The sequence below is a fragment of the Wolffia australiana genome, chromosome 5 (genome assembly GCF_029677425.1).
Source record: "Wolffia australiana isolate 7733 chromosome 5, ASM2967742v1".
Classification (NCBI taxonomy): Eukaryota; Viridiplantae; Streptophyta; class Magnoliopsida; order Alismatales; family Araceae; genus Wolffia; species Wolffia australiana.
Genome location: NC_135839.1, coordinates 8,365,245 through 8,393,089, shown reverse-complemented (window position 1 = coordinate 8,393,089; position 27,845 = coordinate 8,365,245). Strand labels below are relative to the sequence as shown.

General features: G+C 37.5%; 2 protein-coding genes across 2 annotated transcripts; both read left to right on the top strand.

Moving 5' to 3' along the window:
• Window positions 1–72: 72 nt before the first annotated feature.
• Window positions 73–13,702, top strand: VPS45 (vacuolar protein sorting 45). The gene is made up of 13 exons (XM_078575126.1): window positions 73–290; window positions 1,770–1,965; window positions 2,061–2,140; window positions 3,349–3,576; window positions 3,923–4,048; window positions 4,135–4,215; window positions 4,298–4,439; window positions 5,034–5,212; window positions 5,291–5,446; window positions 11,781–11,888; window positions 11,991–12,112; window positions 13,202–13,333; window positions 13,567–13,702. The coding sequence occupies exons 1-13, from the start codon at window positions 201–203 to the stop codon at window positions 13,622–13,624; spliced, it is 1,698 nt and encodes a 565-aa protein (XP_078431252.1). The 5' UTR covers window positions 73–200; the 3' UTR covers window positions 13,625–13,702.
• An 8,576-nt stretch (window positions 13,703–22,278) lies between these two features.
• Window positions 22,279–27,590, top strand: LOC144703071 (Transducin/WD40 repeat-like superfamily protein). Its single transcript, XM_078575152.1, has 17 exons — window positions 22,279–22,414; window positions 22,521–22,624; window positions 22,747–22,852; window positions 22,939–23,000; window positions 23,308–23,346; window positions 23,559–23,655; window positions 23,731–23,827; window positions 23,899–23,959; window positions 24,031–24,107; window positions 24,849–24,930; window positions 25,016–25,095; window positions 25,168–25,258; window positions 25,345–25,413; window positions 25,498–25,565; window positions 25,643–25,691; window positions 26,479–26,772; window positions 26,847–27,590. The coding sequence occupies exons 1-16, from the start codon at window positions 22,336–22,338 to the stop codon at window positions 26,770–26,772; spliced, it is 1,455 nt and encodes a 484-aa protein (XP_078431278.1). The 5' UTR covers window positions 22,279–22,335; the 3' UTR covers window positions 26,847–27,590.
• Window positions 27,591–27,845: the final 255 nt, after the last annotated feature.

Here is a 27,845-nt window from a genome sequence, read left to right as displayed (position 1 = left end):
TTAACTTGCAGGCATGGTTTGGGATGTACCGTGCTATTAACCCTTTTTTAAATATAACCGACAGCTGCTAAGCGTGGCAACTGGTTTGTTAGAATTTTGTGTCTAACTGAAAGGGAGCTCCTTCAGCCCCAAGCAAACGATTTGAGCTCTTCTTGTAGAGATCGACTGAGGTGTTGATTTTGATCTCTGATCTTGTAGAGATGGTGCTGATCTCCGTGGTTCGGGACTACGTGACGCGGATGTTGCAGGACATATCGGGAATGAAGGTTCTCGTGCTCGATTCGCAGACGGTACGATGATGGCTGGTGGTTCTCGTGCCGTTTCCTTTACAAATTTGTTATGTTTGTTCGTTCTTATGAGATTTTAGTTATGAATCATCTGCTTGTCTCTTGGATCTGTGCAATTTAGTCCGGAATTTAAATCCTGTAGTTCTCCAAAAAAATGCAATACGACCTGGTGTCGCACCGGAATCTCGCGATTCCAGAACGTACATGCATATGATGGATGAAAGAACGACTTTATTTTGGTTGTGGTGCACTCTCCGAAATTTATTATCACGCCTTGAATTATTCTAATGATCAAAGTATTGATTGTATATTCATTGGTTGAATGTAAGGTTTGTTGGAATGTGGATCTTTGTTTGAAATCAATGGGAAGTAATTGGGTCATCGTGGTACTATATTAGAAAGTGTACAATCAATGGTTTTTCTGATGGCGTTGGCTGTACATCTGGAAAAAAAATTGTTCTATTATTTTTAGCGCTCACCAAAAAATTTTGCATTTAGGTAACCTGATGAAGTTAGCCTTTGCAAAAAGTTCTATTGGTTTCTCAAAAGTGTGCCCTTCTGGTTAACGGCAAGCTAGTCTCGAAAGGCTTCCGTTGTAGTCTCTCTTTAAGGCCGTTTTACTAATCTATTTTACTTGTAACCTGAGATAGATTTTCTTCAGTACGCTTTGGTTTCTATATTCTTTGTCCCCCATGAAGCAAGATCTATTTTTCTTCAGAACGATTATTTATTTAATTTATTATGTATTCGAATTATTTTCCCCTATTATTTTAAATATCCTTGCTTAGTGCAATGTCTATCTTTCTGTTTGGCAGAAATTAACTGAAGAAAAAATTAGATACAGCAGGTTTTATGCTTTCTTTTAAGTAAGAATATAGATCGATGACTAAAACGTTTTTAGCGCCAAAGGTGGATTTCATAGTTCTCGGATATCTCAGTAAGATTGTTTAGAAAAAAATCGGTAGAATCTTCCTGTGGAGAAGTATGAATGGTCGCACGCAAGATTATAGATTGGTAGGCGCGGTTCACTAGGTTTTATCTCAGGTTTCCCAAATGAACAATCAAAATCAGGAGGACTAGCTAGCTTACGACCCATGCACATGAGACTTGCAAGTGGTACATAGTTTATCCATAGGGAAAATATTCTTTAGCTACGCCAAGCTTCAAACCAAGGAATACGTTGTGCCCTCCACTGAAGTGACCAGAATATTTGAAAACAGCACATTGAACTGGTGCATTCTACTTATGAATCTGTCAAGGAAGTCGGATTAAATCCTGGTAAGGCTGTTGTTACATCTTTAACAATAATTTTATGAATAATCTGGCGAATTTCCCTGTAATATTTTATTAGTTTATCAAACTATACTAACCGACATCCTTTAGAAAAAATACTAACCGACAGTAATTTTTTCTTCGGAATAACCTAGCATTGTCTTTTTTAGAAATTCTAGTGTTTAAAGTTTATTCGTTTTATTTTTTCAGGTTAGCATTGTAAGTGTCGTATTCTCCCAGTCAGAACTGCTTCAGAAAGAGGTCTTTTTGGTGGAACTTTTGGACAATGTGTCAAAGGAGTCCATGACACATCTAAAAGCAGTTTACTTTGTTCGTCCATCATCCGAGAACATTCAACTCCTTAGAAAGCAGTTAAATAACCCTAGATTTGGAGAGTATCATCTATGTGAGTCTTTGGAGACATTATTATGTTTTTTTATGTTTTTCCTCTGGTTTTTTATCCCATTTCAAGTTTAACTCAATTTATTTAATATTTTTCAGTTTTCTCTAATATTTTGAAAACCAACCAGATCCAAGTTTTAGCTGATTCAGATGAACATGAAGTTGTTCAGCAAGTTCAGGTACTTTTCTGCCCTGAAGATGTGGTTAAAATTATTCCAACATGCATAAATAACTCAAGATAACCATTTCACGGAACAGCTCTACTCTCATTATTCCTTCTTGTTGCAATATGAAATACAGAACGTTAGGTTTTGTTTTCTGCACTTTGTTGGGATTTTGAGTTCTCCATTATTTATACTTGATTTTATGGAAATTTCTGGAAGAACATCACCTTAGGAAAGCACTGATTTGTCCAAATTGTAACTTATTCCGAGTAAGATAAAGCCTCCATTATCAATGTTTATTCAGAATTCCTAACCGAGTCATCACTGGCAGTTGGTCATCACCAGGTCATCATTGTTTTTTTCTCATAAAAGTTGGTCCATTTTTCTTCTTGTGGTGACAACATCAAATGCCTCTAAGTTCTATATCTTTTTTACCGAAATGGAGGAGAAAAATTATCGTCAACTCCTTATCGGCTTCAAAAGTCAGATAAGCTATGCATCGTCTTCAAATCTTTTAACTCTCCATATTTGCTACTGAGGTTATGGTGGATCTTTATGCGACCAAGACAGGTGACAAAAAATGCAGAAAAGAAAAAGAAATGGATGACCTAAAAGTTTTCATTGTTCACTTTTAATCTGGCTTTTAAATTCTTATTCAGGAAGATGGCTTACTAGATGCACGTAGAATCCTAGAGATCAGTCTTCTTTTCTGCATTTCTTGCCGCTCTGTCACTTCTTCGCTAGTGGGATTGTTCGGATTGTTACAACCTCTATCAGATGGTTCGAAATTGATTCTAAAAGAACCTATTTCACCAAGTAGTGCTAATTTCTCCCTTTTTAGAACGGCTCCAGTGGCTACATTTATGTTAAGTCTGGTCGCTCGGGCTGTTGTACCTTTTGTTTTCAGTTTTGCTGCTGGATTTCATTGCTGCGACTGTCATGCTGCTTTTAGGGTCAGTTGCCAGAATAGCTGTTCCGTCAGTTTCAATCATCTGATTTTATTGACATTTTTGGAAACTATGATTGACATACTCTTGTAAGAATGGTCTAGGAAATTTCATCCAGGCTAATGAATGTAAAAATCATGTGTGACAATCAATTGGTAAGAGCTCATATTCCAGCATTAGAGTAACTTTTTGTTTCTTTGAATTCGCCATGAGTAATTATTATGTTTTCTTCTTCAGTTTGTTTCTTATTCGTAACATGAGAATTTTCTGTTTCAGGAATTCTATGCTGACTTTTGTGCAGCTGACCCATATCACTTTTCTTTAAATGTGAAGTTGAACCATATTTACATGCTTCCTGCCGTTTTGGATCCTCACGGTTCTCAAAATTTTTGTGATCGATCTGTCGATGGCATTTCTGCTCTCTTCTTAGCCCTCAAACGTCGGCCAGTAATACGTTATCAGCATTCTTCTGATATAGCCAAAAGAATTGCCCAAGAAAGTGCGGTGAGTATTTCAATGCAGACATTTGATAATCCTTTAAAAGAAAGCTCCGTAGTCACGCTTGTAATTTGACTATTGCGTTTGTACTGTAGATTCGCCTTGTTTAGAGTCTCTTGCTAGTGTTTCACAGACTAACTTCTTGCGTCAATCATGTGATGGGTTATGGGTCAATATAATGTGAGATTCCTGTTTAAGGTTCTCAAACTTAGAACTGCACCGCCATTAGAATCTTATGCTCTAGTTTAGTCACACGTTGATGCTGAGAAAATTTTATTCACACAAACTAGTGAGTGCTACTGACTGTTGTTGCAGAAACTGCTTGATATGGGGTACTTGGTAAATATTGCAGAAACTTATGTATGAGCATGAAAGTGGGCTATTTGATTTCAGAAGAACAGAGATTTCTCCTCTTTTACTGGTTATTGATCGAAGAGATGATCCAGTTACCCCACTTCTCAATCAATGGACCTATCAGGTATGTTTAAACGAGTTTCTCATCATGATCTGTTTCAATCTTTCAATCTCTTAAACTGACGGATTTTCCGAACTGCCATTCTCTAGGCCATGGTCCATGAACTTGTAGGTATTGAGGACAATAAAGTGGACTTAAAATCTGTAGGGAAAATTCCCAAGGATCAACAGGTTGTTATACGAATTGATTTGCTTGTAAACCTCTAAGATTGAGAAATGTGTCCCATAGGCTTTCTGAACCTTGTTTATATAGGAGATGGTGCTTTCAGCTGAGCAGGATGCCTTTTTCAAGGCTAATATGTTTGAGAATTTTGGAGATCTTGGGATGAATATCAAGAAAATGGTGGATGAATTTCAACAGGTTTCTAAGAGTAACCAGAATATTCAGACAATAGGTATGTTGGTATTAAAATAAATGTATTATTTGTTGCATTTCCCTTAGTTTTTTCTCAATGCATGCATGGCTCTCATCAATTACCCAGATTCGAGTTGGCTTACAAATCAAATCTACGCAGAACTTAGTTAAAATAGGTATGTTTGTTGTCCTCTGGTCAGACAATAGGTATGTTGCTGTTCAAATAGATGTGTTATTTATTGCATTTTTCATGGTTTCTTCACAATGGGTAAATAGTTCTGATCATTTACCATGATACTAGTCGGCTCACACTTCAAAGCATCAGAAGACTCAGATAAAATAGGTTATTTTCCTCTCTTCAGATAATAGGTATGTTGGTGTTAAAATGGATGTATTTGTTCGCGCATATCCTACAGTCCTTTCACCATTAGTGCATGGTTTACACTTTAAATCATCAGAGGACTTAGTTAAAACAGATATGTCGGTCGGTCAGTCATCCTCTTTTCAGACAGTAAGTATGGTGGTGATAAAATAAACAAAACTATTTCTCGTGTATCCCTTACTTCATTCACAATGACTACAAATCTCTTATCGACTACCGAGATGTCAGTCATCTTACACTTCAAATCAACAGAGGACATGGCTAAGTTTGTGGACAATTACCCGGAGTACAAAAAGATGCAGGGAAATGTTTCAAAACACGTGGCACTTGTCACAGAAATGAGTAGAATCGTCCAAGAAAGAAAGCTTATGACAGTTTCCCAAACGGAACAAGAGTTGGCTTGTAATGGCGGCCAGGTTGCCGCATTTGAGGTATTCAGTGTGCCTTTAAGATAAATTGTTTGTTTTCACTTTTGAGAGGATTCTCTTTTAAAATTAATGTTTTTGCAGGCTGTCACCAATCTTCTTAATGATGAGAGTATTTCTGATGTGGACTGTCTCAGGCTAGTAATGCTCTATGCTCTGCGATACGAGAAAGAAAGCCCAGTACAACTGATGCAACTCTTTAACAAACTAGCTTCACGTTCAGCCAAGTATAAATCGGGCGTGAGTATTCGACTCCTAATCGTTTGCATTTATTTAAATGTTGTTTAGAAGGATTATTCTAATTTTCCTTTCTTTTCTCTATGATTTTCTATAATGTCATTGGTTACCTAAACGGGAAAGAAAAATCGAAAATCAAATGGTTGATCGCCATATTTGCCACAAACAAAACTGTGATATTCAACTTGGGGTTCATCTAGGCGGCCTAATTATATCTGTTACAAGTAAGAGCATTATTCTAATTTCCTTTTCTTAAAGTTTATAATCCTATATAAGAGTAGGGAATCCTCTAGTTAGTAGAATCTGACTCCTAATTTTCTGCATATGTTTGTGTTAAAATGGCATGGAGATGGTTGGATGAGAGGGGGGAAGGAGTTCCTGCCAGGAGCGGCCCAGATCTGGAATAACCACTTCAAGAAAAAAAAGCCAAAAAGAATATGGCTTCAGGCGGTTAGAGCTGGGCCCCTTTTAAAGGCGATACAGCTGTCTCCCACGTGGGAGTTACTTAAAGAACCTCCCACGTGGGAGGTTTAGTAAGTGGATCCTCCCACGTGTGATCACTTATTACCAAATCACACGTGGAAGTGTCTGATAGTCTCCCGAGAAAAGAAAGGAGAGAGAGGCAGAGAGAAATAGAGAGCTCCTTGGTGGGCCACTTATAACCCGTGGCCCACCTACAGTGGAGAGAGATTTCGGTTCCAGTTCAACACCCCCCCGCAAGCTAGGTGTGGATGTTATCCATGCCGAGCTTGATCACCAACTCCTGGAACCGTGCTGTTGGAAGTGCCTTCGTGAAGATATCTGCCTTCTGATCCATTGATGGGACAAAGACTGGTTGAATCACTCCCCGGTCAATGTTCTCAGCAAGATAATGTCTGTTCAGAGCCATATGCTTCGTTCTGTCATGTTGCACGGGATTTCTAACAATCGCCAACGCTGACTGATTGTCACAATATAGTCGAATTCCTCTTCCATCGTACAGTCCCATGTCCTCCAAAAGATGCTTCAGCCATCGACATTCAGAAACTCCTCTTTTAAGAGCACGAAGTTCTGCCTCAGCACTTGACAGCGACACTTCCTTTTGTTTCTTACTTCGCCACGTAATTAGACTACCTCCCAGAAATGTGCAGTAGCCGGAAGTGGATCTCCGGTCGACTACAGACCCTGCCCAGTCCGAGTCAGTGAAGGCTTCTAGGGTAACTCCTCCCTCCCGTGTAAAGAGGAGTCCCTGTCCCACGGTGTGCTTCAAGTACGCCAAGATACGGAAGGCTGCCTGCAGATGGATCTCATGAGGTGCACTCATAAACTGGCTGAGCAGACTCACAGCAAATGATATATCAGGTCTCGTATGATTGAGATAGATTAACTTTCCAATTAGTCTCTGATAGAGGCCTTTATCCACGGCAGCCCCATCTTCCCCAGTCCCAATTTTCACATTCGGGTCAAGCGGGGTAGCCGCCGGCTTACATCCCAATTGTCCGGTCTCCTTTAAAAGATCTAATGTATACTTATGCTGACTTAGTGATATGCCAGCCCGGGAATGAGCAACTTCGATGCCAAGGAAATATTTCAACTGGCCCAGTTCTTTCAGATCAAACTCCCTTGATAGAGCATCACTTAACCGCTGATTGGCCACCACATCATCTCCGGTGATGAGAATGTCATCGACATAGACAATGAGAAGCGATACCATTTCTTTCCCATGCTTGATAAATAGCGTATGATCTCCTCTTGCTTGATGATACCCCAACTCCAGCATCGTCCTCGTGAAGCGTCCAAACCATGCTCGAGGTGATTGTTTTAGGCCATAAAGAGCCTTTTTCAACCTACACACGAGATTTCCCGGTCCTGGTGGATGGTAGCCTGGTGGAAGTTGCATGTAGACTTCTTCTTCCAATTCTCCATGAAGAAATGCATTCTTGACGTCAAACTGAAGGATCTCCCAATTGCATTTAGCAGCTGCAGCGATCAGTACCCGAACAGTGTTGAACTTTGCAACAGGCGCAAACGTTTCTCCATAATCGATACCTTCCCGCTGGGTAAACCCTTTTGCTACAAGTCGGGCTTTCAACCTTTCCAATGTTCCGCTACAGTGAAACTTAGGAGTGAATACCCACTTACAGCCCACAGTTTTCTTTCCCTTCGGTAGAGGGACAATGTCCCATGTGTCGTTCTTCTTCAGGGCAGACATCTCTTCATTCATAGCTTCTTTCCAACCCGGATGTTGAAGTGCCTCCTCCACCCGGGTAGGAATAATGATATTTCCCAGAGCCGTCAGGAAGCTTTTATACGTTTCTCCAAGCTTATCATACTTCACGTATTGTCCTATGGGGTACTTAGCATTAGATCGACATGATCTTACCCCCTTCCGCAATGCAATTGGCCAACCCAGATCAGACTGGTCTGGCTCAATGACCTCCATGGGCTCCGACGGAATTTCTTCGGCTCTGTCTGAGGGTTCTTCGCCATCTGCAACGCATTCAGAATCTTCAGGAGAAAGGTTGATGATATCTTCCCTCTCAGCCTCCATCACCTCTTCATGTTCTGTATTCTGATCTTCGGAAGCAGCTGTTTGGTCAGTCTTCTCACACCTTGGTGGCTCCTCAAACCTCGGAAGTGGCAGAGAAAGGAAGTCCATTCCACTCGTGTGAGCTTCCGTTGTTGGTTGTGGAGATTCGACGTATTCATAGTATGGCTCTGTCTCATGGAAAACCACATCCGCTGACACGAAAAACTTCCGGGATGGCGGGTGATAGCATCGTAGCCTTTCTGCGTGCCTGAGTACCCGACAAATACACACTTCAGGGCGAGGATCCAGCTTGCCTCCACCTTGATGTACAAACACTGTTGATCCAAATATCCGTGCTGGAAGTCCTGAAAACAACTTCAGATGTGGAATTCGCGCTTAATAGACCAAGAGGTGTACGGTATCCCAAAATTTTCATCGGCGTCCGGTTGATTAGATAAGTTGATGTGAGCACTGCTTCGCCCCAGAAATGCTTTGGGAGATGAGTCTGAAACAATAGTGACCTGGTCACGGCTAGAATATACCCAAGACGGCGCTCTGCCAGGCCGTTTTGCTGAGGAGTATTAACACACGAAGACTCGTGCACAATTCCCCGGTTGGAGAGATAGGAATTCACGGTCACGTTGAAAAACTCAGAGCCATTATCGGTCCTGAATTTCTTCACAGTTCGCCCAAACTGTGTGGAGATCAATCTGCAAAATTGCACCATAACTTCCGGAACTTCAGCCTTCGACCTCAGCAGGTAGGTCCACATCGTTCTCGTACAATCATCCACAAACACCACAAAGTACCGGCACCCGGTGAGACTTGTTACCGGGCATGGTCCCCATACATCACTGTGGATGCACTCGAATGGAGTAAGACACCGATCATCGACTAGTTTGAACACGGACCGACGATGTTTGGCCAATTGACAGGCCTCACAAAACAGCTTGTCAAAAAATATTCCACGAAACAAAGACGGATAGCAAGTCTTTAACAAGTCAAATGGAGGATGTCCCAATTGTCGGTGCAGCCGTATCACCCGCTCCTCTCCGGTCCGACTCCGCTCCGTCACCAGGCACTGTCGTGGAGGGATGTCGAGGAGAAGAAGTCCACCTTCACGCCTAAAGGATGAAATCTTCCTCCCGGAGACCTTGTCACAGATAAAACAGTCGTCACTGTCGAGTACAAAGCGCCATCCATGGTCATCTACAACTTTCTGAATAGAAATAAGATTAGCCCGAAGATCTTTAACATGAAGTACTCTTCTTAGGGTTCCGAGAGTATCCACCATTATATCTCCCACTCCCTTGACCGTTAGGGATCCTCCGCCGGCAGTCTGTACTCTGTGAGGATTCCCGGTTCTAACATAGTTTTGGAACATGTCCTCCTCGGGAGACATGTGGTCTGTTGCTCCGGTATCGGCCACCCACACATGTTGAGATGAATTACCTGATTTCACAAGGGCTGCAGTACTTAGACGCTCCTGGACCTCTTCGACTTTGGGACACATGACGGTGGAATTTGAGCCGCTCGGCTGTGACGATACTGCTAATGCTTTCTTGCCGACTGAGTTCTGGTTTTTCCACGCCAATTTCCAGCAGTTTTCTTTCGTATGACGACGCTTCTTGCAATAGTTGCAAAACAGTTGATCTCGGCTATCTTCTCCTTCACCGGAACCCGTCGAACTCGATCTCGCTGCCCAATTTCCAGTGGTATGTGTCCGTCCCTCGGGCTTTCGTGTAAGTAGCGCAGCGGAATTCTGCCCTTGGGATTCAGACACAGTTTCTAACCTGCTTTCAGCCTGCAAGACAGCGCTAATGGCTTCCTCCAAGGTAGGAAGTTTCTCCCGGTGGAGAAGCTGGCTTCTTACCGGCTCATAAATCTGCTTCAGTCCCAATAAGAAGGTAAAGATTCTCTGCTTGAGGATATATTGACGCTCCACAGACATTGGGTTTTGCGTCGGCCACAGATGATCCATCTCCCTCCAAATTGCCTTCAGACGTGATGAATATTGTCGAATGTTCTCAGACACTTGACGGGCCTGAGCCTCTTGAACTCTCAGCTCGTAAATCCGCCAATCATGAGACTGCTCGGCGGTATATCTCTGGATTTCATCCCATAATTCTTTGACAGTATTGCAATAGAGAAAGTCCCTCCGCATCTCTGGTGTCATTGACCGGAGCATCCAGCTTAAGAGAAGGGACTCTTCGGCCTTCCACCTCTTGAAATTCGGATCACTAGTGGCTATCGGTGGATCAGTCAGGTGATCCCCCAACAGACATCCATACACAGTCAGAGTGACCATCTTGGACCACTCGAACATATTTCCCCCGTCAAATTTAACCTCCGCTGGAGGAAAAACGATCGATCTTCCCAAATCTTGAGTTTGGACTGCAGATCCATTCTGAATCGAACTTTCTTCTTCCGAAGCTTCCTGACCGGTCCTGTCTTCACTTCCTTGGTTAGCCATGTTGAAGATAACTCTCACACAAGATCTTCTGAATCTTGGAATTTCTTGACCAAACAAGACTTGAAAATGGAAAAAAAACTGGGCGATCAGGATGAAAAATAGGCAGACAGGACCTCTGCTGGCTTGAGATCTCACGGATGTTGGAGTTTCTTGGATGAAACAAATCCTGGAAGGGCTTCCAGGGGCAAACTCAGGGAGAAACAGACCTCTGCTGACCCCAAACCTTGAAAAACAGCTTTCAAGAATCTTCTAGAAGCACTGAAGGAAGATCGATCCTTCCAAAGAAGGAGAAAACTTGGAAAAAAAAAATAGGCAGATCTTCACCGAGAGAGACAGAATCCACCAGGAGATGAGGCAGATCGAGCAATTATTGCTCTGATACCATGTTAAAATGGCATGGAGATGGTTGGATGAGAGGGGGGAAGGAGTTCCTGCCAGGAGCGGCCCAGATCTGGAATAACCACTTCAAGAAAAAAAAAGCCAAAAAGAATATGGCTTCAGGCGGTTAGAGCTGGGCCCCTTTTAAAGGCGATACAGCTGTCTCCCACGTGGGAGTTACTTAAAGAACCTCCCACGTGGGAGGTTTAGTAAGTGGATCCTCCCACGTGTGATCACTTATTACCAAATCACACGTGGGAAGTGTCTGATAGTCTCCCCCGAGAAAAGAAAGGGAGAGAGAGGGCAGAGAGAAATAGAGAGGCTCCTTGGTGGGCCACTTATAACCCGTGGCCCACCTACAGTGGAGAGAGATTTCGGTTCCAGTTCAACAGTTTGGATGTATATTTGAACGGTAAATCTTCTTTTCTTTTTTCGTTTTCTCCATTAGGCCACTGCTTCCTTATACCAGAAATAAAGACGAAAAAAAAATCAGATCTTCCAGTCGTTCTGCTTGCCACTAACTAAACTGTGATCTATAAGTTTTTATTTTCAAGAGGGTCTAATTAAATCTGTTAAAGAAGGGGCCTTTTTGCCATTTCCCTTTCTGAAGGTTTCTGCCCATAAGGCTAGACTACCCTCTAGTTTTCTGCATATGTTTGGATATAGCTTTGAAGGATAATTTTCTTTTGAATTTGCTTCTTTTCTGTAAGAATGGTTAGTATGTCACCTGTTCCCTACACGAGAAACAAATATAAAAAAAATGGATACTCGATTCATTCTCTTTGCCACAAACAAAACTGTGATCTTTGACTTGGAATCCTTCGAGAAGGCCTACTTGATTTCTAAAGAGGTATTAAATTCTCATCATTTTTGTGCAATAGTTATTGATTATGATCCATCTTGTTTTTAGCCTATAGATTAGGTTACCCAGAACTTTGGAGCAAGGCGTTAACATTTTATGATTTTACTGGCACCAGATCGTTCAGTTTATTTTGAAACAAGCCGGGGTTGATAAGCGAACTGGCGACCTGTATGGAAACCGCGATTTTCTTAGTCTTGCCCGTAACATGGCTAGAGGACTTAAGGCAAGAGCAGAGTCTATATCCCCTTTTTCCTTTAAAAACCCGTAAGGTTTGCATAAAATACAGATTCACCCTACTTATTACTACTATTATTTTCTCCATTAGGGTGTTGAAAATGTGTACACTCAGCATCAACCTCTGCTCTTCCAAACAATGGAGAATATCATCAAAGGACGGCTACGAGATGCAGACTACCCGTTTGTGGGTAATCACTTTCAACAGGGCAGGTTTGACATCTAGTTATCTTTCGAACTGAGAAAATTCCTGCAGATAAACTTTGTTTTTTTTGGTAACATCAAACTATAGTGGTGTTATTGATTGGCCAGTTGAATATTCGGGATCCGAACACTTGCTCAGTTCGTTCAAAGATTCATTGTGATTTATCTTTTTTTTATTATTTTTTGAGACAACATCGTTTTATTATAACTTTTCTCGCAAGTTACTTCTGTGAAATCTCAAGATGTTGGAAAAATACCGTTTCCAACCACAGCTTCATTCAACTGATTAAGTTTGATTTCTATTTCACAGTTTTGGTTCTACTCTATATTCTCCCAAATATTATCCTCGTTTTGTGTCAGGCAGGTTAAATATCTCATTATCTTTCTTTCAGATTAAAGTCCTGGGGTTAACTAGGTTCAGTAAAAGCTAATGATATTTTTGTTATTGATTTTCCGGTGTAACAATAGAGAGCTAAAAGCTCCATTTAGTTTCGAGATTTCGTTTGATTTGATATTTTTTTTGTATCTTAAAATTTTTTTGCACAAGTTCATTTAAAAAAGCTTAATATGGGAATATATGCCTCTCAACCTCAGTCCCATTAAACAGATAAACTTGGCTTTGAAATTTATAACAGTAATGTTTACGTCTCCCACACCAAGAAAATACGGTGAAATTTATCACTTCAATTTCTGCACTTTTCGTCAGTAATTCTTTTTCCACAGAAATATTAAATCACTTGTTGAAGTTAGCCCTTCTCTTTTTCAACTCATTTTTTAGGCAAATATTTTTGGGCAAGCTGATGTTATCCCGTGATCTTTTTCTCTCATTCTTTTGTATATCACTTCTCTAAAGTTCTCTCCCTCTCTACCATTCTTCCTATCTATAAGTTGAATTTATGTAATTTTTTGAATTACCTTTTATCTACCATTTTGCTAAATTACTATCTTAAGTTATCATTCTATGTCAGTAACTCATTTTTTGCATCATTTTTTTAATGGGTTGATATCAGCCCTCCTCTTTGCTTTAACTTTGATTCTCTCTCTCTCTCTCTCTCTCTCTCTCTCTCTCTCTCTCTCTAAATCTTATACTGGCGGCAGGCCTTCAGATGTGGTGATCTTTGTTATTGGTGGGACAACTTACGAGGAGGCTCGTTCTGTGGCCATGCATAATGCCGCTAACACTGGAACACGTTTTATTCTCGGCGGCTCGGTGATCTTGAACTCTGATCGGTGAGCCACGCCTTTCCTTTCCTTTTATTCCTCTCCAAATTCCTATTTTTCACGGTTTAATTTCAATAATTACTATAAAATAGCGTGATACCGTGGAAGAAAAAAAGGAGATTTAAAACTTTTCCATCAGAATTGTCTCTTCCTTTTTATGGCAAGTTGAATAAAGCAAATTACGCGGGTCTAAGTTTGGACTATATTTTCCTCATTACTGATTTTATTTGTGAAAACTGTAGGTTTGTGAAAGATCTTGAGGAAGCGCAAAGGATCTCTCGCTCAAACAGCGCGGTGTAAACAGTATTATTTTCTTAACTGATCCTATCAATTATTATTTTCTTAACTGATCTTTAATCGAATATCTTTTCTGGTCAAGCCCCCCCCAACTTGAAATTTACAGTTTGGTATTAATAGGTTAACTTGGGAAAGTCAAAGAGACATGAACGTAGCTGAAAGAAAAGAACATAAATGTTTGACGAGGGAATCAATGAAAAGCCTTGGAGAAAATGAAGTAATGTTTGAGCAACATTAAATAAACTTGTAGACGTTGTTTAATGATTCTTTTATTACTTTTGTAATATTTCAACAAATAATGGCATATTATGAAAGATTTAAATTAGTGATGAATCTATGCTCATAATTATGAAAGCTTTAGATTGTACCGAATCGATTGTTCGTGTTCGTCCTACGCCATGACCCTTGGGGCTGATCGGTTAGATAATTAGTATAATCCTCTTAATCTTCTAAACCTCTCAATATTTACGGGGTACCTTCTTCTTGTTCACTTCTTACCATTCTCTTCCGGTTATCTTCCTCTTAAATGCTCTTGTACTCTAATTCTAACTCAGTACCATATTTCTTTGCTATATTGTTCTTATTTCCTTAGCCTCTTACTTCTAAGTATTTTCTTCCATTTTCTTAGCTTATTTTCATCGCTTTCCTATTATCTCCTTATTATTTCCTGCAAACTTACTACCATTTATTTGATGTTTTCGTGCTCCTTTCTAATGATCTGATAGATACATCCTTGACATCCTAGTCTGATATTATTTCTATATTCCTTTATTACTCCTACGTTTTGCTATCTATTTGCTTTCCTACAATCTTAATATTTTTTCGTCCATTATATTCCTATATTCTTCCTCTTATAGACTTCCATTTTCTTACCATCATATCTTATCAAATTATTATGCGTTGATATTAAATTTTCAAATATGTTTGTTCTTTTACTGTTTTATTAAATTACTATTATCATCTTAGTATTATATTAATATCTCCTTTTACTTCTCATTCTTGAATTAAACTTATTTCTATTACCCAGTTCTTGAGGAGAGAATCCTTCTCACTGAGATATACTTAAGTGATAGAATTTGAATCTTTAAGAATATTTTGATATGATTAAGATTAGACCTACAATGAAAATGAAAAACATGATCCCATCCTTCACTGGCAATATAGTATCCAAATCAGGTTTTGGCTTAGCATCACCTGATTTATATAATTCTTCTTTGTTATAGGCACAACCCTAATCTTTACCACAGTCCTTAAGGTGTGAGGAAAGTTTTTCCGGGATCTCTTAATATGTTGTCATTCCTTGGACCATAAATGGCATGAATATATATTCCATAATTTCCATCCTGATGTTACCACAATTCACATTTTGGGATTGATGTGGTGAATATTTAATGTTTATGGGCACCAAAGACAACTTATACAAAGATTTCGTTGAATTGATCCTTATTAATCCGTGATGGCTATTATACCAAACTTTCAATTGGGTTTATTAAAATCACCATTGTGTAAGTGGTTATTAAAGCTCAGGCACCAAAGACATCTCATGGACAGATGGTTGTACTTCGATAATAACATACATATTCTTAAGCATGGAATTATACACAATTTTAGTTCAGGTACATCAAGAAGTTGACGAAGACAATTCAGTGATCAAGATGGAGTTGTGCACTCTGTGTACGAGGAGACAACTAAAGTAAGATGATATGATCAAATTTTTGGCCAAGGTAGTGGAAAATTAGAAAAGAGTTGTTTGATGATTCCTAAATGTGTTAATACTTACTCGGATACCCATTAGTGTTTGACAGTTTACTATACCTTAAGTCATCATTGAATTATTAAACGGACAAGAGGTTATGTGTGCATCATATCCTATGATAGATAGGTTATATGAGCGAGTCAATACGCATCTTTGTATCTTTCAGAGCATGAGGCGTAGCTTAAGGCTCCACGAGCTATAGATTTGACCTATAATAGGTTAAATAGATCAGTGGCAAATTAATATATATGATGATTTTAATTCATTTAGAAGGCCAATAAAGGTTATTTAGACATTAGAGTTGTTAACTAAATTGATACATGAGCCTAGAGGCTCTTAAACAAATGGCCTTTTGAAGCCAAGAGATATAGTTAATGTTAAGGAGTTGTATGAAAAACTGAGGCTCTTAAACAAATGGCCTTTTGAAGCCAAGAGATATAGTTAATGTTAAGGAGTTGTATGAAAAACTTAACTCACTGGAATATGAATATCAAAATGTGGTGTGATTCTATCTATCTCTGTAGATTTTTATCTGGCAATTTCTCCTTAGACTACAATGACTCTGTCGGCTACAATGATGATGAGGACTCTCCTTTAACGACAACGGCACTCTTTTTGTCAGGTTCCCCCCTCTACACGTTCGTCTGGTGACTAACTCTCATCCCCTCACAATCTTGTTCTGTATCACCCAGATTCAAATGAAACTCAAAGATCCTAATATGTTATGTTATGATTTTTTGTTGAATATAATCTATCGAGTCAAATACTACTAATTAACTATCAAATGATAAGTCTGGAATTCGGCTTCAAGTAAATTTTATTAGAATGATTAATCAACTAGGCGTGTTCAACGATGAATATATTATTTGGGATTAATTAAATGTCAATTAAATTTATTTTTTAAATAAATGTAAATATAATTCAAAGATAATTTGTAATGTCAGTTTAAATCATTTGTTTATTATGTAATTGATTTACCACAGACCTTAGATTTAGTATATGACGTGGTCCCTTAGAGGATCTAAGATATGCTGATTAATTACCTCATCCACTATCTCCTTTATTCATGTTTAAGAGTATACATTATAAATAAATTTATTTTAATGAAAACTTTATATTTTTAAAATATTTATCTATCTCGTTATTTCAAAATTTTTCCCTTCATTAGTTGGTGAATTTTTATATATGGTCGAATTGTACTTAGTGCTAAAATTTACGGATTAGTTTTTTTTATTATTTAACAGCATAAAACATCAAAAGTTTTAATGACATTAGTAAAACAGGGATTAATATATTTAAAATGGAGTATTTTTATTGAGGTTAAAAATACCTTAGGTGTGACCATGTGAAAGAATAATCAAGTTTATATGAAGTAGAAAATATGGTACTTGATCTCTCTATCACAACATAATTCTCTAATCAATTTCTCAGAGTATGTCAAAGCATTGTAAAGAAGATGAATAATCCATAATCTGGATATCTTTATTTGGGGATACTATTGAAATCAAAATAAGGAAATGTTTGACTCTACAAACTATACGTTAAAAGTTGTTCCAAAGAAACTAATTTCTTCATTTGTATTTCATCATCAATGCTCTTGAATTTTAAATATTCTAATAATCTATTGATTCAAACTTTTAAAGAAGAATATGTGCTTTTCTTAGTCAATTCTGTTGAAAAAAATTACAAATTCAAGTCTCTCCCCCACTTCAACAATTTTTGTTTGATTTGAATATCTCTCTAGAATTAGTAATGACCTTTTTATTCGACTTAAAAACTTTAGATATGTGAACAAATCTCCCATATATGTGCTCATTTATTTTATCAGATCTTCTTGTACGAAATTTTTTATCGGAGATTCTTTAACCTTATACTGCGAAGCTTATGAAAATTTTTGATTGGCATTTTTTACTCTACATCTTGACATTCGCATCAAACCATCGTCTTTTCCAAGATGAAAGTTTTCTAGGAAGAATTTTCAATTATAGAAGTAGTTAGTGTTTCCATAAAGTATTATGTGAATCATCAGAGTTGATTCTTTAAGCATTTTTACTTATTTATCAAATGAATATCTTCATGTGACTCTTTGATAACTGTATAAACCAGCCTCTGTCATAAGACATTTCATCTAAAAAACTGATTATAGTTTTAAATTTTGATAACTTGATAATAAATATCAAATTGTGATTATATGCTTTCAGATATTATTCCATAAATGTTTGCGACAATGATTTTATGTAAAATCTTACGCATGATTTAAAAAATAAATTTGTATTTGACATCTATTTTCAATAATATTATCTTAAACTTTGGTTCCTTAATATGTCTGCATAAGTTTGATATACATTAGTTGAATCCTTTAAAAGCTTAAAAAACTAACTTTGACAAGCGGAGTGATCTTTATACTTTACTTTTAAGATTTAATTTCCCATCAAAGATTAAAAACTATCTTCATATACAATCATAATTTGACTACTTCTATTGTAAAAGTATTGATTTTTTTTGCTTGACGTTTTTGTGCAAATCATAAAAATGTGATTTATTTGAATTATTTTATGAAATTTATTACATTTATCAATCTAACTATTCAAATTTCAGTTATTTTCATGATTAAAATTTGTCTTGAGTATTTAATATTTTACCACATAGTTAAATAATATTTATAAGGTATACTGGGATGCAGATTTATAGAGTTATGTTCGATATTAATTTTATGTTGGATCACTATTATTTAGTATGATCTCAATAATTTAGTTTGCATTAATGAATTGAATATTCTGTTACATTTTGTGTAGTGTATTGAAAAAACATATAGCTACTTTATTGAATAAATTGAAGAGTGATTTAATGTTACATAAAGTTGATTGAATTATTGTATCAATGTAAGTATATTAGATTGGGTTAGTAATTGATCATTAATTGATTTTTTTATATCTTTGGGATATCCTCAGGATTAGTGAATGAGGACAAAATTAATTGGGAATTTATATTGAGACTTAGAACTTTTAGAGTTAAGTTGAATTGTATAGATACCAGAAATGACCTTTAGAATTGACATATTATTTGTGAAGAAACCTAAAAAGTTGGAATGCCATGCCATGCAATTACTTAGATTTGGGATGTTTTTGGTTAAACTCAATGTGGGAGGTCGACGTGAGATTACGATTCCATTTGAAGAGTATAATTTTATTTTAGGATTCCATGTGAAGAGTATAACTTTCGTTACATCCTAATCTGTAGTAGATACTTTATGATTCTAAGGTGAGCTCTTTGTGAGTTTTCATTTTAATCTCAGTGATTTTAAGGCTGATTCATGGTGGGCAGAAAGGATTAACTCGGGTAAAGTGCACCCTACCGTGATTCATTAGCTTTTGTATTGAGAGTGTTGGCAGACATAAAATTAGTATGGTAATTTTTTGTTGGTGTTCGAGTACGTTCAACAGTATTTATAAAGTTTAACTCACTGGAATATGATCAGTTCTTGATGAATAAGGGCCTTCCACACTAGAAACTGTAATGAGGTATTTAACATTATTTATATTGTGATCAGGAGGAGCGGAAGGGATGCATATAAGATTAGTGATAGACAGAACAGCAAAATAACAGGGTAAGAATGTGATCCTTAATATTTATATATAAAATATGATGAATATTATGGACTATAGAAGATAGAGGTTGTGCATGTAAAAAAAAAATTATAAATAAAGATACAGGAGTGTAAAAATGATGAAGAAAGATACAGGAGTGAAAAAATGATGAACGGATGAGAAGCATGTAGATTAATATGGATATGTATATGCATATGAATATGTATATGAATATGTAGATGAATATGAATAAGGAATGGTGTTATGGGCGGTATTAATATGTGGAGAAGATTTGAATATGACTTGATTCAAGATATGGAAGGATTAAGCTTGATGGGTGTTGATGAAGAAGAAACTAATAAAACTTAACCTCGGAATATAATACACGGATAGATAAAGGTAAGAAAGATGAAGCTAACCTCGGAATTTAAGCTCAATAGGCCTTTTATATCTTCTGAAATCGAGATTTGAAGTTGGCTCAATTAGTCGATGATCTTGTTTATTTTGCCTCACCTTTTTAGTGATTCCGCAACATAGTCACTTCATGATTGGTTATAACTATCGGGTCATCTGTGATCCATTAAAACGGGAACATGTATCCCACATTTTCAGTCATTACACTACACTGATAGTGATTTTAATTTCAGATTGTTGTAATATTTTTACATATCCTCCATTCGAATTGTATTATTTACGATTTTAATCACTCAACTTCTGCATTGTGGAAATTTTGTGTGCCAAATCATTCAAAGTACCTGATCCTGATTAGATGATTATGGCATCCTGAATTGTGATGCCATAATGAACCTTATCGTAATGATTCGGGCATCTAATCACTGGACAAAATTAATCATTGGTCTCCATCCCCACAAATCAGATGGGGCGTGTGGCAGAGCTTGTCTAAAAGTGGAAAACTATTTTAAATCAAATTAACGCTTTAAAATTTATTCAAAAAATATATTATGCTTTAAGCAATTAATTAATTTGTATATTCATTGTTAGAGAATTTGAAAAAGAGAAAATCTTGACTTGAACATTGTTTTCTTTAGAAATATGAGGGTGAAAATACATGCAATGCCAAGTAATCCATAAAGATTTAAATATCAGTTTTAAAAAATTAATTAGTGTAATCTTGACAGCACACATATTTAATAATGTTATTTTATTTTAACATGAAACAATCCTGAGATTAATGTAATGGTTAGTGTTTGATTACTCATCATCACCTCCAAACTTCAGCAAGCCATGCCAGATATCATCAAAACTTTCCTCGCAGTCTAAAACACAGAAGAAGGTTTTCTCATTGATTTCTGAGTTAAAAAATGAAAGGTGACTTTAGTTACATTAAAAAAATTCCTCTTTATGACTAAATACATGGATACATGCGTATCAACTGTCTGGATCGCTTTTGGGAGATCACTTGTTGGCCTTGGGATTAATTCCCATGATCAATGCAAAAAATCCACCGAATGATCAGAGGGATCTCTTCCAGGGGGCATATTGACAGGTCTGCCCCTACTCAATTGATCATCATAAAACATGGTTGTGCAGTGCGATTACAAGGCATCCATATTGTGCGTGTTTGTGTGAGAGAGAAGAGATAAATATAAATATATATAGAGAGGGAGAGAGAGAGGACATTAGGACACTTGACCTCGCGATCTGATTGTCATCGATTTGATGACTGGGATTAAAAAATTGCCTTATATATTTTGGCCCATCATAATTCAGATTTTAGGCCAGGTAGGCCTGAAGCCTGCTCTCCCTTCTGTTATTTCTTTCACTCAAGTACCCCACCATGTTGCAATATTCTCTCTTATTTTCTAATTTGCATCGGGTTGACCCCTGACAAAAACTTGAAAAATTATAGAGGTTAGTGCCCTTAGGAGAAAATAAAAAAATAGGTGCTATGTATTCTTGGCTCGTCCTTATAAGTTTTGATTTTATACCATTTCTGACCGCGGGCCTCCAACAGAGGCTGCCCTTGTGCTACTCTATATTGTGCAGCAGCTAGGCTGGACTTGGGCAGAGATATGCCTATATCTTAGGGCTGCCCATCTAGTGTATGCTGCCATGTAGGTGGTCAGTTGTAAAATCTCTCATGTGAGGATCTGTATGTAGGACTTGAGAGCTGTCTTTAGAGCTGCTCAATCAATGTTTTTTCTCTTACTCCCTATTTGCTTTCAACGTCAAACAACAAATTCCTGCATAAATTTCTCTACCTTCCTTTGTTGCTTCCTTCTCTTCTTGCAGAATTTCCTCTGCATATCTTGTGGTCCTTCATTCTGTGATCTCTAAGAAAACAACCTATTCACCAACATTTATTTTCTTCATCTTATTTAATAAAGCCCCTTAAATATGAAAAATGTTGCAGAATTATTAGATCAGAATTTTATTTGATCAAAACAAAGTCAAACATGACTTAATGTTATTATTATATATATGAGATATTTAATCTGTAAATTTGTGAAAAAATACATTTGAAAATGAGAAAAATACAGTAAATAGTGAATTGCACCCTAATATGAAGATAGAATGCATCATAGATAAGTCTACATTTCCTTAAAATGTACAATGTTTGATTGGATGCACAAGGTTTGAATGGTCACCACCTCTAGGGTACCCATCTTTTATTGTGGTTGTTACCCCTGAGTGTAGTCGAGTAGAACACTGGCTGAGGTTCACTAGCTCACATCATTTTATCAATTAATCATTTTATATTGATACATGTATTATACTATTATTTTTACTTGTTATGTCCTTAAACTATCCTCATGACATTCTCAAATAATATTTGAAACAAAAATACGGTGTCACTCGTCTCAACATACGGAGTAATAAAAATATTTTAGTAACCTTACAATGTGGTTAGACACCAATTTGGTGGGAAATATACAAGAAATCGACTACACATTGATATTTTTTTTCTAACACCAATATAGTGTATTTAATTAAGGGGTTGAAATTTCTTTTATTTCTTCTGTCCCTGATCGGATCGACCTTCTGGGCCGATCAAGATCGGGACAAAATACCGTTCGAATCAATACTGACCGTCAGATGGATGAATACTCGATCGCATTCATTAGATCGCTGACCCCTAAAGGGCATTATGATCATTAGCTCGATCCGTCAACGATCGGATCTACCGATTAAATCAATACTGACCGTCGGATGGATGTGACCTTGCTCGGATTCCATTAGATCGCCGATCCCAAAGGGTAATATGGTCATTAAAACTAGGTGCGAGTCTCTTTTTAAAACCATTGAAAAATTCCCGCCAATTTGTGTTCTTTTGAGCGGGAACTGCTCCCCTCTTCAGATCTTCTCTCCCACTTTCCCTCCAATTCGTATCGAACGGCGATCGGTGGAAGATGTTGCGAGAAAGGAATTCTTCTAATTCGTATTCGGTCTTCCGCGATCTAAGCTTCCGCGAATTGAATCGGTGTCGAGGTGATTCTTCATGCTCATCTTCGTTCTCCGATTTGCTGAATCAGTTGTTTATTTGTGATATTGAATGCCTGTTCTCTCGTTTTTCTTGCGTCTTTTTCTTGATTAGTTCGGACCAGACCGTGGCTTCCTGGTGTCGTCGTAGAAAACGATGTTATCGCCCTAGAGCACGACGGCGACGAGGCGATTCCCTTTGCTCTCTCATTCTGTGAGGTATGATCTGTTATGATTCTAATGTTTCGTTCCTTTTGGAATGCCTCGAACTTCTTTCTGCCTTTAATTTATTATTTGGCGACGAGACGATGTTCTTAACCGTCAATTATGCATAATATTAGATCAACGGGTATCATCATCTTCTTGCTGCGTCGGACGAAGAAGGATATTTAAGCTTATTTGATACGCGGAAGGTGTCGCCGTCTTTCACCTCATTGAATAGAACAGGTAGAAAATTTCTCACAAATTTCGGTCCATCTGAGTTTATCCTGTTTCAAACAGTAAAATGCGACTTATTTTGATGTATTCACCAGCTTCAAGAGCTTGCGAATGGGTGGCCCACAAGAATGCCATTTTTGATGTGTGCTGGCTGAAGGTATTGATTCGTATCAATCGCATGTGAACTTATTGCTTAACATTGAGGATTCATCTGTCAAAAAAAATGCTCAATATCTTGTAAATTGAAGCGTCTGTCCATTGGATTATTATATCTTTCCAATCTATTCATTTAAATTATGTTCATGAACAGGTCTTCCACAAGTTTGTTGGCAAATAGTAATAATTTTCTGAAACCCATGTGACTTAAATATTATTCTAAATCTCCATCGTTGTGAGAAATTTTGCTTCACGGAGGTTTAATTTTGATTATTTGACAAGTTGTTGCCTCAATGTCATTCTTGCAGGGCTTTATGTGCGTTTTGACTGCATCAGGAGATCAAACTGTAAGATTTGCATCCTCATAATTTGTCTGTCTGTTAAATTGACATGTTGATCTTATAATCAACCGTCACCGATGCTTCATTAATCAACACCCTTTTCTCAAACATTTTGAATTGGAATTCTTTCATTTGCATGACTCTATTGTTGATGTGAGGCTTTGTTTTAAAAGTTTTAGAGAATCATACTCTAGAATAAACCTGCCTTCTATTGGCAGATAAAAGCATGGAACACTGAAACGAAGAAATGTGTTGGTACCATGAAAGGACATTCGGGCAGTGTGAAATCTGTTAGCTCTCACCCGTCAAATCCTGGTAATTATTCATCACATTATCTAATCTTTATCGAATTTTGTGCAACCCGCGTTAAGATTTCTCTCTCTTCATCAGACTGCTTTGCTTCTGGGTCAAGAGATGGATCTTTTGCGTTGTGGGATCTGCGGGAAGAATCTTCTTCCAGTGTTACAGATCGAGAGACATCCATCTCGTATGTTTCTGTGCGTTCATGGCGAAGATTAATATTTTTTAAGCGACTTTACAAAAATATATGATTTTTAGGCCGTTAGCCCAAGTTAAGAACGCACATTCTGCATCGAAAATGAAGAGGAAGAGGGGAAAGGTATTGATCGCCCTTGTTTGGAAGCTGTTGGTTATTTTTCTATATTTTTGACGCTTTGAATTTGTTCTCAGGTTGCATCTACGAGCATCACATCTGTTTTGTATCTGAAAGACGGTGTATCCATTGCTAGTGGTGGAGCAGGCGACAGGTAAAAAAAATATAAAAAGAAGAAAAACCTCTCATTTTTCTTTGGGGCTACGATTGTCCTGAACTAGGGGGGAGTCAACTATGGCATGATGAGTGCTGAATTTGCGATGATGAATCGCCTTTGTCTTTGTAATCCAGCTTTCAAGAGCCGTCGTTGTCATCTTTATCAATCGGTCTATGAATCATCATCATCAGCATCAGCATCGCCATCAATAACATTATCATCATCATCATCATCTTCTTCTTCTGCTTTAGAACATCTTTGATAATCTGGCGTCCAAGAGCCAATTCGTCACCGTCATCCATCGTTGAAGATGAATTCTCGTCGTCAGCAGCATCCAGTCTCCAAGAGACATCATCATCATTCTATTCATCATCCAGCTGTGTAAAACATTAGAAAGAAAACTTAATCATTTCATCATCATCCATCTGTTTATTTTGTCATCTCTGCCGTCATCACTTGGTCAGTGACGGATCATCATCATCATCATCATCGTCATCCAGTCTCCAGGAGATGTCATCCTCATTGTCATTATCAACCATATGTTAACAACCTAAGATAGAGACTTTAATCCTGTCATCGACATCCATCTGTTGAATCGACATCGTCCGTGTCATTCTTCCATGCCACAAATGAATGACAGTGACGAAATTTAGGGACAATGATGATGAATTTGTCTTGGTTTGCATACCCTTATATGAACTTATTTGTTTCTCGTGATCATCTCTCATTTTTCTGCAGCGTTGTTAAATTGTGGGACACCCGCAACTTGAAATCCCCTCTTACACAGGGCTGCCCTGCCCCGGACCGATCCGACACAAAGGTTAGACTGCCTTTGCATGTCAATCATGAGCAGAAACGATCTTTGGCTACCATGTCTTTCCTTGATTTGTATGTATATTTTAAAGGTTAGAACGCTTCATGGGATTTCATGCCTTTCCCAAGACTTGAGTGGAACTCTCCTCGCAGCTTCCTGCATGGACGATAGGTAGCTTTTCAGACTTTTCTAAAATTAAATCTCACTCCTTTTCTACTAATAATTCATGCATTATTTCTGCAGTATTTACCTATACGATGTCCTTAATCTGGAGAAGGGTCCCCGGGGAATTTGCTCTTCTTGTGATTTTAAGATTGACTCATTTTTCATCAAGGTGGGATCCATTTGTCTGCTGGAGTATGTTTATGACTAATTATATAGATAATGTAAACTTTTAACGTTAATACTTTTATATTGCAGTCACGCATCAGCCCTGATGCTGCTCACATTCTCAGCGGTTCCAGCGACGGAAACGTGTACATGTGGCAGGTTATTGATAAAGCCTGCTGCTGTTTACCTGGAAATTTACAAATATTCGCCCTGATTTTTCTTGTTTTGTAATATCGGTGCCAGACCCAAAGTTCCGAATCAGCTCCGTTGAAGTTCTCCGGCCATGCATCAGAAGTCAATGCCGTCGACTGGTTATTCCTTGACCCGTTGACCTGTTGACCAGTACTAAACTGCTCACCCACCGTCGACCGGTTTGATCGTTTTTCAGGTGCCCTTCTGGGTTTGGAAAGTTCGCCACCTCGTCGGACGATGGGACGGTAAGATTTTTAACTATTTTTTATTATCAAAATTTTCAATTTATTAGTATTATAATTTTTAAATAATATATATATATATATATTATATTTTTATATTTTATGTGACGTACTTTTATTTTGTGTAGATTCTTTGTTTCTTGTTTACCATATATTATTTTTGATATTTGACATTTCATACTACAAACATTGTTTATATTTTAATTTTTACAGTCATATCTCTTCTCTCTTTATATTTTCTTCTTTTACATTTTTATTTATACTTCATATATTTTATTCTGTATTTTTCTTCTATTTATTTCGTATATTCATTTATATTGTTCATTTTTTATTTTTATTCTATATTATACTTTAAATTTTATTTTTATTCCCATAAAATAGTTTCTATGGCAACGTATGATTGCAAACATGGGCTACAGTGACATCTCTAATGGGCCTAAATGCGGCAGTGTTCAATCACGGTGGAATATGTTTTTGTAATATGTTAAATATTGAAATATTTTATATTTTAGATGTGATATCTATACTAATACCTACATATTCTTTTTTCTTCTACTTTTCAAAATTTTTACATTTTTATGCCCTTTTGTTTTCAGTATCGTATGCTTTTCATATGTTATATTTTACATTACATATTTAATTTAAATAATAATTATTTATATTTAATATTATATGTCTTTTAATTTTTATCCGCATTTTTAAATTTTGTATTTGTATTTTATTTTTCCACTTTTCTTGAAAGATTTAATTTCAAACATGGGCTATAGCGACATCTATGATAAACTCGCAGGTACGAGTTTGGGAGCTCAGAGAAGGTAGCTCGAGACAGCGTCCGAGCCCAGCCGCCGCGTCGCGGAAGAGGGTGACCGCTTTCCCCTTCTCCGAGAGCTCGAACATCCTCGGCAACCATACCACGTCAGATTCCACGCCAGCCAATCAGCGCTCGCCAACTGTCTTCTCCACGCCACCTGCTTCTTCCTCCAAGAAGAGGCGACCAGACTCTAGCCCATCCTCCGTGTTAAACCCGCCTTCCTCCAAAAGGACGATCCGAGACTACTTTCTCGCAGCCCACACGAAAGCATAGGTAATGAAACTATTCTCCCCCTTGATTATATAATAATGGTAATAATATAATAATATTCTTTGTCATTTCTGCAGGACATTATTCCCGCTGTAAATACCCAGTCTTGTGTTGATGGCTGGCCGCTTTTTGATGGAATTATTGAAATTCGGCAAAATTTGTGAGCCAGCTCAGAACCCTAAAACTCTAGAGGACCATTTCCCTAGCCTCGGGATTAGCTTAGAAGAGGCCGCTTTATAGCAACCTATCCCTCTCATGCTTTCCCCAAAATCACTAGTCTTTTAGAAGAAGGGCTACAATCGAGCACAGTAACAGTCGATCCCTAGGCCTTATATCTGCCCAAGATATAAACTCCGGACAAGAAATTATAAGGTTTCTTGGAGAAATGCAGCATTCCCAGAAAGCTTTTCTTGGAAATTGTAATTTTTTTCCTCCCCCTTTACTCCAAGTATTATACCTACCCCTTTAGACCACTGTATAACCTGTAATTTCTTACGTTGCTTGCCATTTTTTGCTATCTATGCATATGCTCCGCCAACAGTTGAATCTTTTCCTTTTTATTCTATGAACATTCGATTCGTGTACTTTGACGTGAAAGCCAGCCCGTTGGAATGCGCAAAAGGAGTCAGATAGTAGTCCTATTCATTTATTCTTTCCCTCTCTCTGTACTACGTTTTCTCGCCTTTTCATCTCTACATGGAACCGCACTAGTCTTTTCTTCGTAGGCTTGATCCCCCTCCTTTTAGTCAAAATAATTGCATTCCTGCAAAATCTCCATGTTCTAAACTGATGGCTTTGAATCTATTTTTTTTCTTCAGGTCTCTATTTCTCATCTTTTTATTTTGTTCAAATCAATTAATTCATCATCATGATAGTGAAGTGGAATGGAATGCATAATTAGTCAGAAAAACCCATCATAAATAATTACAGAATGATTAAATTACTGTTTTCTCGACGTTCCTAAAGTAACGTAACCCTTGTCATGTTCAAACTGATTAAATACTAGTATTATGTCACTGGTTGTAAAAAAAAAAATTTAAATAATATGGCCCAATCGAGCGAACGGTGATCAAGAT